The following is a 14861-nucleotide window of genomic DNA, read 5'->3' on the forward strand; positions in this document are numbered from 1 at the left end:
AACACACCCGAGACTCTCTGTCCACCCTGAGCTGGTGCTAGGAAGTGCCCTGGCCAGAGAGGATCAGGCAGGCTGTCCAAAGCTAGAACTCCAGGAGTGTCAGAAACAAGCCCCCCCCCCCCCCCGGTAAGATTATCAGCTGTGGCTTCTTACTGAAGCATCTGTCCAGATGAGAGGGGGCTAGAGACAGTCATACTCCCAACCAAGTACTAAGGAGGGATGCTGGGCACCATTAGAGTAAGGGATATGCCAGGGGTAGCTGAGATGGCAGGCTTGGGTGCATAGCAGCTTGGGAAACCTGGTGCTGGTAAAGATGAAAAGAAGGGTCAGGGTCTCACGATGGAAGCAATTTCACCACCCAGAAGAGAAACGGGCCCAGGCAAGAGCCAAGAGGATTTTTATTTTGTGACACCCCGGAGCCACACTCCTTCCCCGAGGGGCCCAGGGCTAGGATGAAAGGGTGCCTGCCTCTACCCTGGGACCAGCTGCCATGATCCTATGATTTGGGCTGCTAGGATAAGGGCTACACGTCATCCTCGGAAACAAGGCAGTAGAAGTCTGTTCGTGCACTGTAGTTCCGGGAGCCAAGGTCAGAGACATCCATTTCATTCCCCTGGCCGTCACCTACTGAGACCCTGTTTTCATGCAGCGGAGTTGGCAGCTCCCCAAAGACGGGTCCACGGACACCTGCAGGATACCACAAGGCCCGAGGCTGCATGATCTACAGCCATTTACCGAAGGAGCTAGTGCTTGCTCACCCACCAGCCACAAAGACACTAGAAGCCCTGAAAGCTCCCCCAGAGAGGCCTAGGAGCAAAACCACCTCCCCAGTAAGAGGCAGTTTGACCCTAAGGAGCGCCAGACCTCCTTAGGAGTCAGGATCTCTCGATGCCAGAGTCCTCCAGGCCTGGGTCCTTTCCAGGACGCTGGAGCTGTGGCTGACCCCTTGATCTAAAATGAGGCCAGATGAGCATACCCAGGTCTCCCTCAGGGTCTGGATCCAGCTCTGACTCCATGGCCCGGCCCTGGGCAGCACGCCCTCTCACGATTAGCATGGGATCTTTGTCATCCTGTAGTCGGGTTTGGGGGTCTCCCTCCATCGGCCTGTATTGCACCTTCCGTGGCAGTGCCAGCTGTAGCTCTTTCCAGAAATCAGAGGAAGGCGTCTAAGGGACAGGGTTGGACCATCAGTATAAACTACACATTGTAAACCTCTAGACACCTAGGCCCAAAGAGTGATGCTGGTGGCTGACTTGCGGGTCCCCTGACCCTCCAGCACCCACTCACAAACCCCCATCCCTCGCACCACGGAGCCAGGTTTCCAAAGCAGCAGGGTCACGAGGTGGCGGTGCTGACGCAGGAGCCGGAGAGCAGGGTGCATGGGCTCACGCCTCTGGCCCTCGAAGGTGATGAAGATAGGTCTGCGTGTGAGCTCCAGTAGGCGGCACAGTCCTTCCCTGAGGGGACGGGACCGTCAGGAAAGGAAGAACCAGGCCTCCCAGTCTCCCCACCCCAAGCCAAGCACCGGACGCACCGGAAGCTCTGGCTACACCAGGCACGGCCCAGGAAGGCATCTGAAAGAACCACGATGAGGCGCCGGCAACGGCTCAGGTTCACCAAGAGGTCGGCAGAGGGCTCTGTGGGCAAGGGCGTGTGCAGGCGGATGAGAGGCGGGGCCAGTGGCGAGGGCAGGACTCAGAGAACAGGGTGGGGACCAGGAGGCGGGACATGGGTGGTACCAGCGCGCGGTAAGAGATCACGATCCTCCAGGAAGAGCTTGTATCCCCGACGCCGCTCCAACTGAGGCTTCAGAATAAAATTCACAAATTTGCGGTCCTCGGGGCAGTCGCTATAGGACACGTAGGCATCGTATAACTTCCCATCTACAGAAAAGGCCAGTCAGCGCGGCCAGTTATAGAGACACCCCTACCTGTGAACCAGACCCCAGGACTTTTCCTTCTGTTGACCCTAGTTCCTGGGACCTCCCACAGCCTTTGTACACCTAGAGTCCTCCAGAGCTACAACTCTCTCCTCCCAGGACGTAACCCAGCACGCAGTTGTCACCTCAGTAAGGCCCTTGGCCGAATCCTGTGCCCTCATCCATGCAGAACCCCACGTACCGTTCATCTCCACCTCTCCACAGGTGTCTTGGTACCAAAGCAGCACGTTCAGGCGACACTTAACATAGAGCAGGGCCACCAGCAGCAGAACCAGCAAGACAAGGAGGGAAGCCAGCACTGCGGCCACATGGCCTGCAGGGCCTGCAGACAGAGAGAGATCACTAGGCCCTTAACACCAGAACTACAGAAAACCCCTGCCCTCCAACACCTTGAACTGCCTCACCAGCTCGCCAAAGAATGAAGGAGTGAGAGCTGGCATTCCAGATGGAGCAGGCGAAGGTTCCATAGTCCTCAGCGCTGGTCAAGTTGAGCACCAGAACACTGGACACCAACTCTGAGAAGTTGGCGCTGACCCTGGGGGAAAGAAACAAGGCCAAACCCTCACCTGGGGACCAAGAACATCGGTGGGTGTACAAGTCCCACCTGTCTGGGATTCACCCAGGAAGAGGCTGAAGATTTGGGTTAAGTGCCCAGAATTTGGGCCTGGGGCCTGGGGATCAGAGCTTAGCGAGTCAATGACCCATTAAAGACTTAGGATTCTATCCCCAGACAGTCTACAAGATAATATACAGGGGTCATGAATAAACTAAGACCTGTTCCCAAAGTCAACTGTCTATCTGTGTCCATGGGAACACTTGGCCATGTCAGCTTTGCACAGGTATTACATAGCCCTTGTCCTAGTTGTTTGGGTTTTTGTTTGTTTGTTTTTCCTTTCTTTTCTTTTCTTTCTTTTTTTGGGGGGGGTTTTGTTTGGTTGGTTGGTTGGTTGGTTGGTTGGTTGGTTTTTCAAGACAGGGTTTCTCTGTGTAGCCTTGGCTGTCCTGGACTCACTTTGTAGACCAGGCTGGCCTCGAACTCACAGAGATCCACCTGCCTCTGCCTCCTGAGTGCTGGGATTAAAGGCGTGCACCACCACCTCCCAGCCTTCTTCTTCTTCTTCTTTTTCAGTTCTTGTCCCAATTGTTATAGTTTAAGGTGTAGGTCAGAAAGCCTGGCCATGGGTATATCCTGGACACCTCAGTCTCTTACCAAAAGTCCTGATAGAAGCTGACGTGGCTTCCATTGCCCAATGTCACACCATCTTTTAGCCATTGCACTGAGGGGTGGGGACACTGAGGCTCAGAGACCACCCAAGCTGTACAATTCAAAGCAACTGCACTGCCAAAGGCAGGTCTCAAGGTTTGGTCTTCAGATGGGGAGAGGAAATTAGGGGCCCTGTCACAGACACCTGTAGAAAGAACACAACAGGTCAGCCATACTAGGATGCCTACTCCCGTGCTATGCATAGATGCTCTGTGACCAAAGGGGGGTGGGGGTGGCGCGGAGGCAATGGGCAGGCTGGAGGGATGGCTCAGAGGGTAAGAGCATTGCCTGCTCTTCCAATGGTCCTGAGTTCAATTCCCAGCAACCATATGGTGGCTCACAACCATCTATGATGAGATCTGGGGCCCTCTTCTGGCCTGCAACATACATGAAGGCAAAACTGTACACTTAATAAATAAATAAAAATCTTAAAAAAAAAAAAAAAAAGGCAACGAGTGAGTGATGTCAGAGATCACATCCATGAGTCCTATAGGCCAGAGCCCACACTTGGATTCTTCCCTCAGCCGTGGCCAGTGTGTTCTGCTGGCTGGCCCTCATGTGACAGCCTTGTGCTTCAGGGGAACATTAACAGGGAGAGGAGTGGCTAGAGTCACATTTGATCTGAGCTGGCCCAGCCACAGGGGCCCATCTGTTGGCTTACCCCTGCTGGACCGGAGTCTAGCCTCCACACTACCCCCTCAGAGTAAGGCCAGCTCCTCCATCCCTCAGGCTGGCTGGCTTCTCCTGAAGAGCCACAGGGACTACGGGCACCAGGCATCCTAACATCTTACACAGGGATAGGATAAGCTGGACTCTGAGCTTCCAGGATCCCCCACCCCCACCCCCACTGGCCACAGACTGCCCTCCCCACTTCTCTGGAGCCTAAGTTTTCTCATCTTTAAGTAGGACGATGATCCCAGCAGGAGGCTGGAGAGGTACACCCAATCACCTCACTTAACACTCGCTCCCCCTAGCCGGGCGCAGTGGCGCACGCCTGTAATCCCAGCACTCAGGAGGCAGAGGCAGGCGGATCTCTGTGAGTGTGGGGCCAGCCTGGTCTACAAAGTGAGTCCAGGACAGCCAAGGCTACACAGAGAAACCCTGTTTCGGAAAAACCACTCACAGCCGCAGGAGCGCATTGAGATTCCTAGGCTTTCTGATTCTCGTATGGCTTATCTGGAGGCCTTGGGCAGAACAGAAGTGGAGGCTCTCATCAACCCTGCCTGCCTTGAGTTCAGACCCAACTACTAGAAAGAAGCGATTAGCATAGGCCTTGACCTCTGGCATGCATCCAAGCACAGAGATCAGCCAAAAGTATAGTGTGGAGACAGCCTGACAAGCAGAAATCGGGGTGGAGACTTGATCCTGGCCCTCTGTGACCTGCCTACCTGCCATGGCTCGTCCAGGGCCTCTTCACGGCAGGCTGTGCCCTGGTTCCACCCCTGGATCCACGGGGTTTTTTTTTTTAAACCAAGCAGATGGGTCCACTGAAGTCTGAGAGGGACTCCTTTCTGTCTATTCAGCCCAGATGAACAGGTACCTGGAGGTCAGAGGCTGCTGTCACCATCCCCAGGAGACAAGTTAAACAGGAACAGGATGAGTTAACCAGTAACTGTCAGCCATCAGCTGTACTGGCTGCACACCAGAGGGCTGCCTTGCAACCTTGGCCAGTCTCAGGGTGCTGGGCGAGCTCCTAGATCTGAGACCAGAGCAATCCTGCCTCCCACAGCGTGGGAGGGGGCAGGCCCATGGACCACCTTCACTTGTTCTGGGGCCACTCAGGGACCCAGCAGACATGCTCCAACAAGGATCTGACCTCAGGAGATGGAAGTTAGCCTTATTCCCGGGTGTCCCCTGTAGTGGATTGCTGTATGCAGGTGGGTGCATGGGTGCTTGTCACCTGGCCAGGACCTGGGAATTAAGGGGATATGAGCCATAAGTGAAACCTAACGGGGAGATTTTGCTCTGCATGCAGTCACACATGCACGTGTGAATGGACAAGCACATCCTGAGGCTCATCTGGACCAGAAGTGAATGGACTCCGGGCTGATATAGAGGCCACTCTGAAGGGCCTTGAGAACCCCTTCTGGGAACCCCAAACAGATGACTCCTATCTAGGGTCCTGGGCCATTCTTAGTCCACAGCAATTGTACACACCAGGACGCAAAAATCTCAGTAGTATCTTGATTGCAGGAAACGTTCAGGATGCTTTTCTTTAGCAGCCCAGGGCCCTAGGTGATCCCTCTTCCCAGGGTGGCCCAAGCTCACTCTCTCTATGCAACAAGCAGCAGGAACACTGAGTCAAGCTCCAAGACCCTGGGCCTGGCCTGCCTCAGATGTCCCTCCTATAACTAAGGCCCCAGAAGCTTTCGTGAGAATGAATCTTTTCCCTTTGTTTTGTGCTCACTTTAAATCTTCAGCTTGGTGAGACATCAATCTCCTTGGAAGCTAGCTCAGCAAGAGGCATATTTCTGTCAGGGTGGCAAGGTGATCCTTCCAGAAAAACCTTTTGGGTGCAGGGAGGGGGGTCCTACTACACTTCTGGGAGCAGAACCACCCACCAACGCTTCTCAGTTGACCCCTCAGAGTGACCAGAAGTCCTACATACCCCAGCCCAGCAGGTCTCGGAGTGTGTCCTGCCATAGCCCTCAACCTCCTCAATTTCAGAAGACCCTGTGACCCCTGCAAAGGCAGCCACAGACACTGCCAGAAGTCAAGACCAAGCCTCCAGGATGTGACTCACTCACTGAAGCAGCAGGTGTCCTCTTCCATGTCCTCTTCTCTTTCACATTCTATGCGTGCCCAGCCCCTCTCTGCCCCATCCCCCCACCCCCCACCGCCGCTCAACCACACTGAGTTCACCTTTGCCGATGTGCGCACACACGTATCATTTATGTGTGCACATCCTTTCACACGGGGCTTAGGCTGCACACACATCGCCTCACAGGCTCACTCCCAAATACCACAGAGACCACAAGAGTATCCATTCCCACACACACTTACGCCCACGCACGTGTATCCCACGCACACTTATGCCCACGCGCATGTACCATGTACACACACACTCACACACCCACACACACACACACACACACACAACCACAGTGCCTTCATGCACCTCAGCACCATGGGCCTCTCCTCGGCCAAGCCTACCGCCAAGGACAGACCACAAGGCCACAGGATCACTTAGAGCAACAGAGCACAGTCACCTGGGTTCCGGATCTTTCCTCCAGATGGGAGCTGGCCATTGAGGTCAGTAGCGTGCACTTGTGAGCAAACTGTCTCCTCAGCTGGGCCCCAGAGAGGGAGCCACAGTGTTGCGGCTACCCACGATGCATCACCAAGCTTGGGAGAGGACCTGGCTTTTGTTGATGTGTATTTTAGTCAGAACTTTCCCCCTTAGTTTCCTGGCCTTGCAGTCACATCCTCTCCTAAACCTAAACCCCACCCAGGTACCCACCCCTTCCCCTGGTGGGGCGGGCTGTTGGCGGTCCTTGCCCCGCCTTGCCTGGCTCTTCCTGTAACTCTGAGTAAGAAGATCCTGGGGACTGCCCCAGTCCCTAAGCACTACATAAAGCTGTTCCTCTGCTAGACTGTAGGTGGGCACTCCAAGTGGCAGAGGTTAGGGTGCTGTACAGAGAGCCTAGCAAGGAGACCCTCCCCTAGCCAGAATCACCCTAAGATACACAAAGAAGGCAAGCTGGGTAGGAGGCGTGTCTTCTAGATTTCACCCTGCCCCCTTCCCTGGTTGGCCTGGAAGTGTCTATGTAGACCAGGCTGGCCTGGAACTCACAGAGCACCACCTGCCTCTGTCTCTTGAGTGCCTGGTTTAAAGGCCCGCGCCGATCCCGGCAATGTTTTAATTCTGTATACCACACCCAGGAGTGGACAGGAGGAATCATATTATCTGCTCTTCCCCAACAACAACAAAGGCCCGTGCATGACTCACCTCTGACCTGCTGTGTGTGGCAAAGGGGATCTGCCACTGTGGAAACTGGTGACCAGTAATGAAATCTAGAGCATGTTTCTCTGACCCTTACCCTGGCCACCTCCCAGGCCACCAACTTAGATGAATAAGTAGCCGTGATGGCATCTCATAGACATTAGCTTAGGGCTAGGGTGAGAGAGCAGGGCCCCCTTTTCAAGATAAAGTGCCAAACACAAGAGCCACAAGCCTCTGGCTCTGATGTGGGACAGCAGAGAAGATAGCTGGTGGCTCCTCCTGTTACCACTGACTCCCCTTGGATTGATGTGAGCAAGCCCCGGGGCCCAGTAGCAATTACAGAATCAGACTGGGGTCTTCTCCAGTACCTGGCCCTCCCTTTACACTCACAATTAATTGCAGGAGTATGTCCCAGAGACCCTCCTGCGGTCTTCCTGTGCCTGGTTCAGGCCACCCAGCATCCTCACTGCAGGAAGGAGCAGGCTTTGCTGCCACCTTGCCTGACTATAACCCGGCCCTACTCGAGCCCCTATGGCTTGGCCTGCATGACCTCGGCTCAGAGCTGGAAAGGCTTCCTCTGCACGTGTGGAGCCGTTTCCTACCTGGAGCGGTCTTGAGCATCCCATACAGAGTAACTGGCTGACCTCACCACAGTCACTTCTGTGTTTTCCACACTGTCAGTCAACAAGGCTGAAATGCACCAAAGTTCAGAAGCACCCAGGTCAGAAGTAAAGAGGGAAACGCCCCAGTACTGAGGCCAGGGTCCTCAAACACCCTTGCTTTCTAATATGTCTGGCATAATGTTTGCGCCTCCTACACCTAGACCCTGTCACCCTCTCAGAGTCTTTTTTTAAAAAAAGATTTATTTATTATGTATGCAGTGCTCTGCTTCATGTACACCAGAAGAGGACACCAGATCGCATTATAGATGGTTGTGAGCCACCATGTGATCTCTGGGAACTGAACTCAGAGCCTCTAGAAGATCAGTGCCCTTAACCTCTGAGTCATCTCTCCAACCCCCTCTCAGAGTGTTGAGTTAATACCATCCTCCCTTCCTGTCTGCTAGCATCGCTCATCTATCCTAGAGGTTCTCAAACATTGGGTCGCGACCCCTTGGCGGGGGGGTCTAAATGACTCTTCGTAGGGGTTGCCTACGAGTACCAGAAACACACCTATGTTTACATTACAGTTTGTTAACAGCAGCAAAACTACAGTTATAAAGTAGCATCAGAAATAATTTTATGATTGAGGGTCACCATAACATGAAGAATTGTATTAAAGGGTCGCAGCATTAGGAAGATTGAGAACCCTTCTCATACCCCAGCCTCAGGCTAATTATACACAAAAACCCAAACGGCTTCGGACACTCGCTCCTAAAGTCCTTTGGAGGCACTCCAGCTCCCCGAAATTTAAACCCCAGCCCGAACCCTCGTATTCCTCCATCAGCATTGCCTCCACATTATGAGGTTCCAGGAAAGCCCAGCTTCTTCTCCCGCAGGCACTCCGTGTTATCAAAAGAGTGAGTACCCTGAGGCTGTGGACCCTGAAGCCAGAGGCCGCTCTCCACTTGCAGGTCTGTTTTGCTGCTCAGCATCCCGCGGCCTGGGTGCTGCTCCAGCTCAACAACTCTTGGCTTGAGCCGCTGGGTCCCCAGATTATCTTTTTTAAAGAAAGGAGTGTGCATAAAAGGCCTCGAGGTAACTGACTTCCCGGGTTCAGCATGTTCCTACATCTTGCCCTTCGTCTTCTGTGAGTGGCGCACGACCTGTTACCCCGGACCCAACAGATGCTGCAAGCAAGCCTATCAGACACGCGTGCTGAAGACGGGCACGCGCACGGAGAGCGGAAGCGCGCCCCCAGCTAGTCTGGACGCACACCGAGTGGTAGCGGCGCAGGAGGCGGAAGCTCTGCTGAGGTCGGGGAGAGCTTAGGTCCCAGTTAGCCCCTAAGTCTGACCAGGGTGTCCTAGAACTGCTTAAGTTTGAGATACGCTCGTAGGAGCGAAAGTGGGGTCTTGAGCCCCTCGCCCGTCTCTATAGGCTTGCACTGAAGTCAAGAGGAAGCTATTGACCACGTCGGGCGGAATGAAAAGAGCAGGGCCAGAGAAGAGGACTGGACACAGCGCTCTCGAGCTTCCGGGCTGAGCGGTGAAACCCGTCTGGTTCAGAGCTACTTCCTGCCGGACCATGGCCTTAAGGATCCGCGGAGCAAAGTGCGCCCTGGTCGTCTACCCGAAAACTGGAGCGGCTCCAAGAACCCCGACCTCTACTCACCTCCACGTGTCTGAGTCACGACTGTCACCCACCTGCTTTCAGACCTGAGACACCTGAGACTCTGGCGGAGGGTGGCAGTTTACCTGGCCTAGGTGCGCAGCAGCGACAGACCCAGCGGCAGGTGCAGCCCCGCCCCGAGGGCGGACCCTAGTGTCCCGCTTTATGCCTGAGGCTAGTGCTGGAGACTGTCGGGAGTTCAGCCCCTGGATCTTCAGCCTTGCGGGCTTTGGGGCAGTGGCCAAACCAGCTCAGTCAGAGCAGCTCACAAGGGGCCACCCTGCCTGAGCTCTTCCCTTTCCTCCAGGGAGTCTGCCTTGATCCACACCCCACCCATAAATGACCCTGTGTCTTCTTTTGCCATCCCCAAATCCAGATATTTGGAAAGCAAAACCTTCTTCGACAAGGTGCCCCTCACCCAGAAGTTGAGGCAGACCAGGGAAAAGCCAGGTGGCCCGAGGCTACCACAATTCACCCTTCCTCCATCTAGCTCAGGGCAGAAATAATCCCTAGAAACTGGATCTATACCATGAGGCTCAGAAATCAGTACACACAAGTTTATTTTGTTTGTAAAAAGCTGTACAGGCTGTGGGGATCCACAGTTACGCAGGGGAAAGCTTGAAGTTAGTCCCTGGGCCTCCCACCAACAGGAGGCCCGCGGAACACAAAGGCCTTCCATGGAGGAGGTCCATGGAACTCGGGCTGATTTTACTGCGTTGGGATTTTATGAGCAGCCTGCAGTTACATGGGTACTAGGATCACTCCAGAGTTTTAAGTCCTGTCTGTGCCAGTCTGAACAAACCTCACAGGCACATCCATGCTGGTTGTAAACACCCTAAATATACATGGAATTTCAAGGACCCCCTACATATCCAAGACCTTCCGGAGATAGCATAGGATGCCCATATATATATCCAAAGTTCTCCTATGATCTTCAGTCACTAACATATATGTAGACCAACCAGGACCCTACATATACATACTTTTTTTTTTTTTTTTTTTTGGTTTTTCGAGACAGGGTTTCTCTGTATAGCCTTGGCTCTCCTGGACTCGCTTTGTAGACCAGGCTGGCCTCGAACTCGCAGCGATCCACCTGCCTCTGCCTCCCAAGTGCTAGGATTAAAGGCATGCACCACCATGCCCGGCAACTACGTACATAATTTTACAGTCTCCCTCAACACACACATACACATTGTTACAGGCAGGGGCAAGCTGTAGAGGTGGGGACTTCTTCCTCGTCCGGACTCCTGGCACCCAGCATTTCCCCACCTGCCCCAGGCTGTCTATACGTCTGTGCTCCTGGAAATGAAGCTACAGAAAGGGTGTGGTTGGTACAGGTTAGAGGCCAGGCCTGTCCCCCCAGGCACAGACCTGCCCCAGCCGAATCAGTGTCTGTATCCCTACCACATCTTTTCCTGAAGTTTCTGGTACTTTTCCTCCAGAACCTTGTTCTTCACTGACTGGGGCACATCAGGCACAAACCATGCAGCGATGAGCTTGATGCACAAGGCGACGTGCTGAGGGTGGGTAGGGAGGGGGAAAAAAAAACCTAGCAAAGTCAATGGCTAAGAAGAAACTAGTAGGATTTGGGGGCTAGGAAAGAGGAGTAAGAGAGCTGCCAGTACTCAGGCTCTCGCTCACAATTCTACCCACCTCAAAGAGGATGACAAAGGCTAGCCGGATAGACAGAATGAACCAGAATTCCTTAGAGAAGTTGTAGTCATCCTCATTCCTGTAGTCCCGGTACCTGGGGTGAGGAAAGTACCTGAGGTCAGGAATCAGGAGTTTAGAGGGCATTTATGGGGGAGAAAGGGTTCCAAACCTGCAATGGGTCACATTTTCTTGGCCGACTATCCTGCCATGGTCCTGGAAGTCCTTGGTGCGGAAGACAGATAAACTGTGGTTGACATAGCCCTGGAGGCAGCTGGAGAGAGACAAGTGGGGGTGGGGGTGGGGACCATGTGTTTAAACGGCCCGAGGCTCCTCCTGAAAAGGCACTGGGGAGAGGACACACCATGCATGGCCTCCTCCGCTTCCTTTTATGAGAACAGGACTGCTATCTAAGCACAAGGGGCCACACCTGGGAGGGGGAAGGGAAGCTGAGGGGGCCTTGGGGATGTCGCCAACTCTCTTCCCTACCAGGCTGGAAAAACACTCCTAGGGCTGACCCAAAGAGCCCCAGGTCTACAGGTATGGTGGGAGCTAGACACATTTCTGCTCCGCCTCCCTACACCAAAAAGCAGGACAGGGATGTATAAATTTGCAGGAGAGGCATTTAGGTACCACCTACTCATCACCAACAGGGCCTGGTACTTCCCTCCCCAACCAACAAATGTCTCATCAGTCATTTATGGGATGCAGCCAAGGTACGTAGGTCACGTAGACAGCGCAAGGAGTGGTCGAGTCCCAACCCTGTGCAGCCCCCAGATAGCACTGTCAACACCCAGACATACCCAGGAGAACCCCAAGTGTGGGCTCCAAGGACTGAGATGGAAGGGGCAGTTTCACCCAACAGTTGTAATGCCTTACTCATCTGTGAAGTTCTGGTACTTTCGGCATGGGCCATAGTGGTACGTGTAGACGATTCTGGGGATAAACTCGGAGGTGAAGGCGATGACCATCCCATTGGCGATGACTGCCAGCACTCCAATGGTCTCCAATACCTGCAGCCAGGTCCCTGAACGAAAGCAGCGGAGTGAAGCACACACTCTTGATTATTGGTAGTGTCCTGTCCTCAAAGCTTGGCGCCTGATGGGTCAAGGAGCCTTATGAGATCTCTGTTCGTGGCCCCATTGTAGCCATGGGGGCCAAGTGATCTACTAGGAAATCTAAGAAAGGCAGGGTATAGTATACTGCACCCTCTTCTCCCTGCCATGAGCAGTGAAGAACTTGGGGTTCCCCATCCCCACCTTCTTCCTAGAACTCTTCAACACGTTGTTTATCTCCTGGGCCCCACCCAAGCGAGAGTTCCTAAGCCTGGGGTTCTCCCTAATGCTTCTCCTGACGTGTAGCATCTGATCCGTCTGTTTCCCTGACATCTGTCATTCTCACTATGGAATGTCAAGTTGACAGAAGCCTAGGTCTCTCTGTTCTACCATACCTTCCCTCCCATGTGATCAGACTCCTGCTTTTCCATAGGGTACCCATTGGAGGCTGGAGGCTCACGGGAGGGCCTTGCCAAGTGCACCCTAACCTGCCTTTTTCTGGGGGGTCTGAGCCCATGAGACTTAGTGTCCATTTCAGAGAAACCTAGGGAATGTCTCTGGAGTAAGGGACAGGGGTTCCAGCTGTTTCAAGTTTCTTCAAGGTGGCCTGGCATGGGCTGGTTTAAAAAAAAAAAAAAAAACAGGATTGGAAGTTGTTTTCCCCAGTGCCCTGGCTGCTCTCCTGCACTGTACAACTTGTGTGGCCTCTGACCTATGTCCTTAGCCTTCCGAGGGACCAGGCGCCGCTGTAGTCTGACCATCTTGATGGCGTCCAGGCGGATCTCCACAATGTTGCTGAAGAGTGCCAAGAGTGGTGCCAGTGGGAAGGCAGCCACAAAGATGGTGGTGAAGCCATACTGGATCACTGCAGGGTGAAAATGTCACCCTGGATCGAGCACAGCCACCTACTTTTCACCCTGCATACCCTGCCCATCTGCTCAGCCCGCTCCCTACGGCTCTACGCACTCATCTCCATGAACTCATCAAACAGGCTGAAGGTGTTGACTGGATTCAGGTAGTAGTTCCGCTGCCATGCCTCCAGTTCCGGGTCTTTGGATTCAGGCTGGTGTTCATTAGCCCGCATCAAGCGATATTTATGGGCCAACCACCTGTGGGCGCCAAGAACACGTGGAAGACACAGAAAGACTGCAGAGCCCTGGGGACAGTCACTGTGGGGGGGGGGGGGGCGGGGCTGGATGGGGGGGGCGGGAAGAGTCCTCACGGTTTCAGGTATTCAACACAGTTGCTCAGGGTTTGCTTGAGCCCCATGATGATGGCCATCTGGATGAACAGGTCCATCATGCAGCCACTGAGATGGCACTGTGGGGCCAACGTGAAGGTCAGGGGTGGAGCTCAAGGGAGGAGGGGAGCTCAAGCACTGGGCAGCGAGGCCTCAGGACACACTGACCTCCTCCAGCCTCCACAGCCCAGCCAGGCGTGTGGACTTCCCAGGGTGACCATTGATCCTAGGGAGAAAAATCGAGGCCTGTGAGGGAGTTGGACAGCACCCTGACTCTTGGGACCCTGGGAAGGTAGAGTAATAGTGTGGTGGTTTGAATGAAAAGGCCCTAACTGCTGCTGCCGCTGCTGCCGCTGCCGCCGCCGCTGCCGCTGCTGCCGCTGCCGCCGCTGCCGCCACCCTGCCCCACCCCTCTCCCGATAGGTTCATATATTTGAATACTTTGTCCTTAGTTGGTGGAATGGTTTGGGATGGATTAGGAGGTGTGGCTTTTTTGGAAGAGGTAGTCACTGGGGTTGGGCTTTGAGATTTCGAAAGACTTACCCATGATATGGGAAAAACATAATCAAAATACATTGTATGAAAAAAATGTTTTTCAGTTTAAAAAAAAAAAACAGCCACAACAACAAAACAAAACACATGTGATTCCCAGTACTCACTCTCTCTCTCTCTCTCTCTCTCTCTCTGTCACACGGTTGTAGAGCAAGTTGTGAGCCCCGAATTGTTCACTTCATCATCCCACACTCCAACCCTCTGGAACTGTGAGCCAAACCAAGCACTTTCTTTTGTAAGTTGCCTTGGTTTTTATTACAGCCATAGAAAAGTAACTAAGACAGAGGGCAGTACCAGGGAGTGGGCTATTGCTGAAAAAAGACCCGACTGTGTTGTTTTTGGAGAAATGCAGAAGACTTGGGGACTTTGGACTACATAAATGACTGGATGCTGTGGGTAGAGCTCAGTGGCCCATCCTAGTCTTCATAGGAGCTTGGAAGACAGTACTACTGAGAGCCATATAAACTATGGAGGTCCAGCTCAAGAGTGTTCAGAAAAATATATATATATGAGCAACGTGGCTAGACACAATTCTTGAGATATTTTGGCAAAAAAAAAAAAAAGTGTCTTTTTCTGCCCTTGTTCTAAAAACTGGCCTGAGGCTAAATGAAAAAATACTGAACTAATTTTCCTGGTGGAAGAAATTTCTTTCCTTTTTTCTTTTTTTCTTTCTTTCTTTTTCTTTCTTTCTTTTTTTTTTTTTCTGGAGACACATTTTTCTCTGTGTGGCCTTGGCTGTCCTGGACTCGCTCTGTAGACATGACTGGTCTCAAACTCACAGAGATCACCTGACTTTGCCTTCCCAAGTGCTGGAATTACAGGCATGTGCTACCACACCACCTTGGTGGAAGAGGTTTCAAGACAGCCTAATGATTATTAGTAATCATTCTTATGCGAGTCTACAATGAAAAAGAGCAAGCAGGGTAAAAAGAAATGTAAAATATACTT

General features: G+C 53.1%; 2 protein-coding genes across 2 annotated transcripts in view; both read right to left on the reverse strand.

Annotated features, from left to right (window-relative positions):
• Positions 1–364: 364 nt before the first annotated feature.
• Positions 365–6507, reverse strand: Sigirr (single Ig and TIR domain containing). Its single transcript, XM_051145592.1, has 10 exons — positions 6413–6507; positions 4592–4743; positions 3150–3348; positions 2344–2474; positions 2121–2261; positions 1740–1883; positions 1535–1637; positions 1307–1457; positions 977–1166; positions 365–687 (listed from the first exon to the last, which is right to left on the reverse strand). Exons 2-10 carry the CDS (start codon positions 4596–4598, stop codon positions 524–526), a joined length of 1230 nt encoding a protein of 409 aa, XP_051001549.1. The 5' UTR covers positions 4599–4743; positions 6413–6507; the 3' UTR covers positions 365–523.
• A 4013-nt stretch (positions 6508–10520) lies between these two features.
• Ano9 (anoctamin 9) overlaps positions 10521–14861 on the reverse strand; it is a 32403-nt gene continuing 28062 nt past the window's right edge. The window contains exons 16-24 of the mRNA XM_051145108.1: positions 13530–13587; positions 13344–13441; positions 13088–13230; positions 12834–12986; positions 11946–12093; positions 11239–11340; positions 11070–11163; positions 10821–10933; positions 10521–10727 (exon numbers count right to left, since the gene is read on the reverse strand). Of these exons, the coding sequence (XP_051001065.1) occupies positions 10700–10727; positions 10821–10933; positions 11070–11163; positions 11239–11340; positions 11946–12093; positions 12834–12986; positions 13088–13230; positions 13344–13441; positions 13530–13587 (937 nt within the window). The 3' untranslated portion in view covers positions 10521–10699. The remainder of the gene's footprint in view (positions 10728–10820; positions 10934–11069; positions 11164–11238; positions 11341–11945; positions 12094–12833; positions 12987–13087; positions 13231–13343; positions 13442–13529; positions 13588–14861) is intronic.

The sequence above is a fragment of the Acomys russatus genome, chromosome 5 (assembly GCF_903995435.1).
Source record: "Acomys russatus chromosome 5, mAcoRus1.1, whole genome shotgun sequence".
Classification (NCBI taxonomy): Eukaryota; Metazoa; Chordata; class Mammalia; order Rodentia; family Muridae; genus Acomys; species Acomys russatus.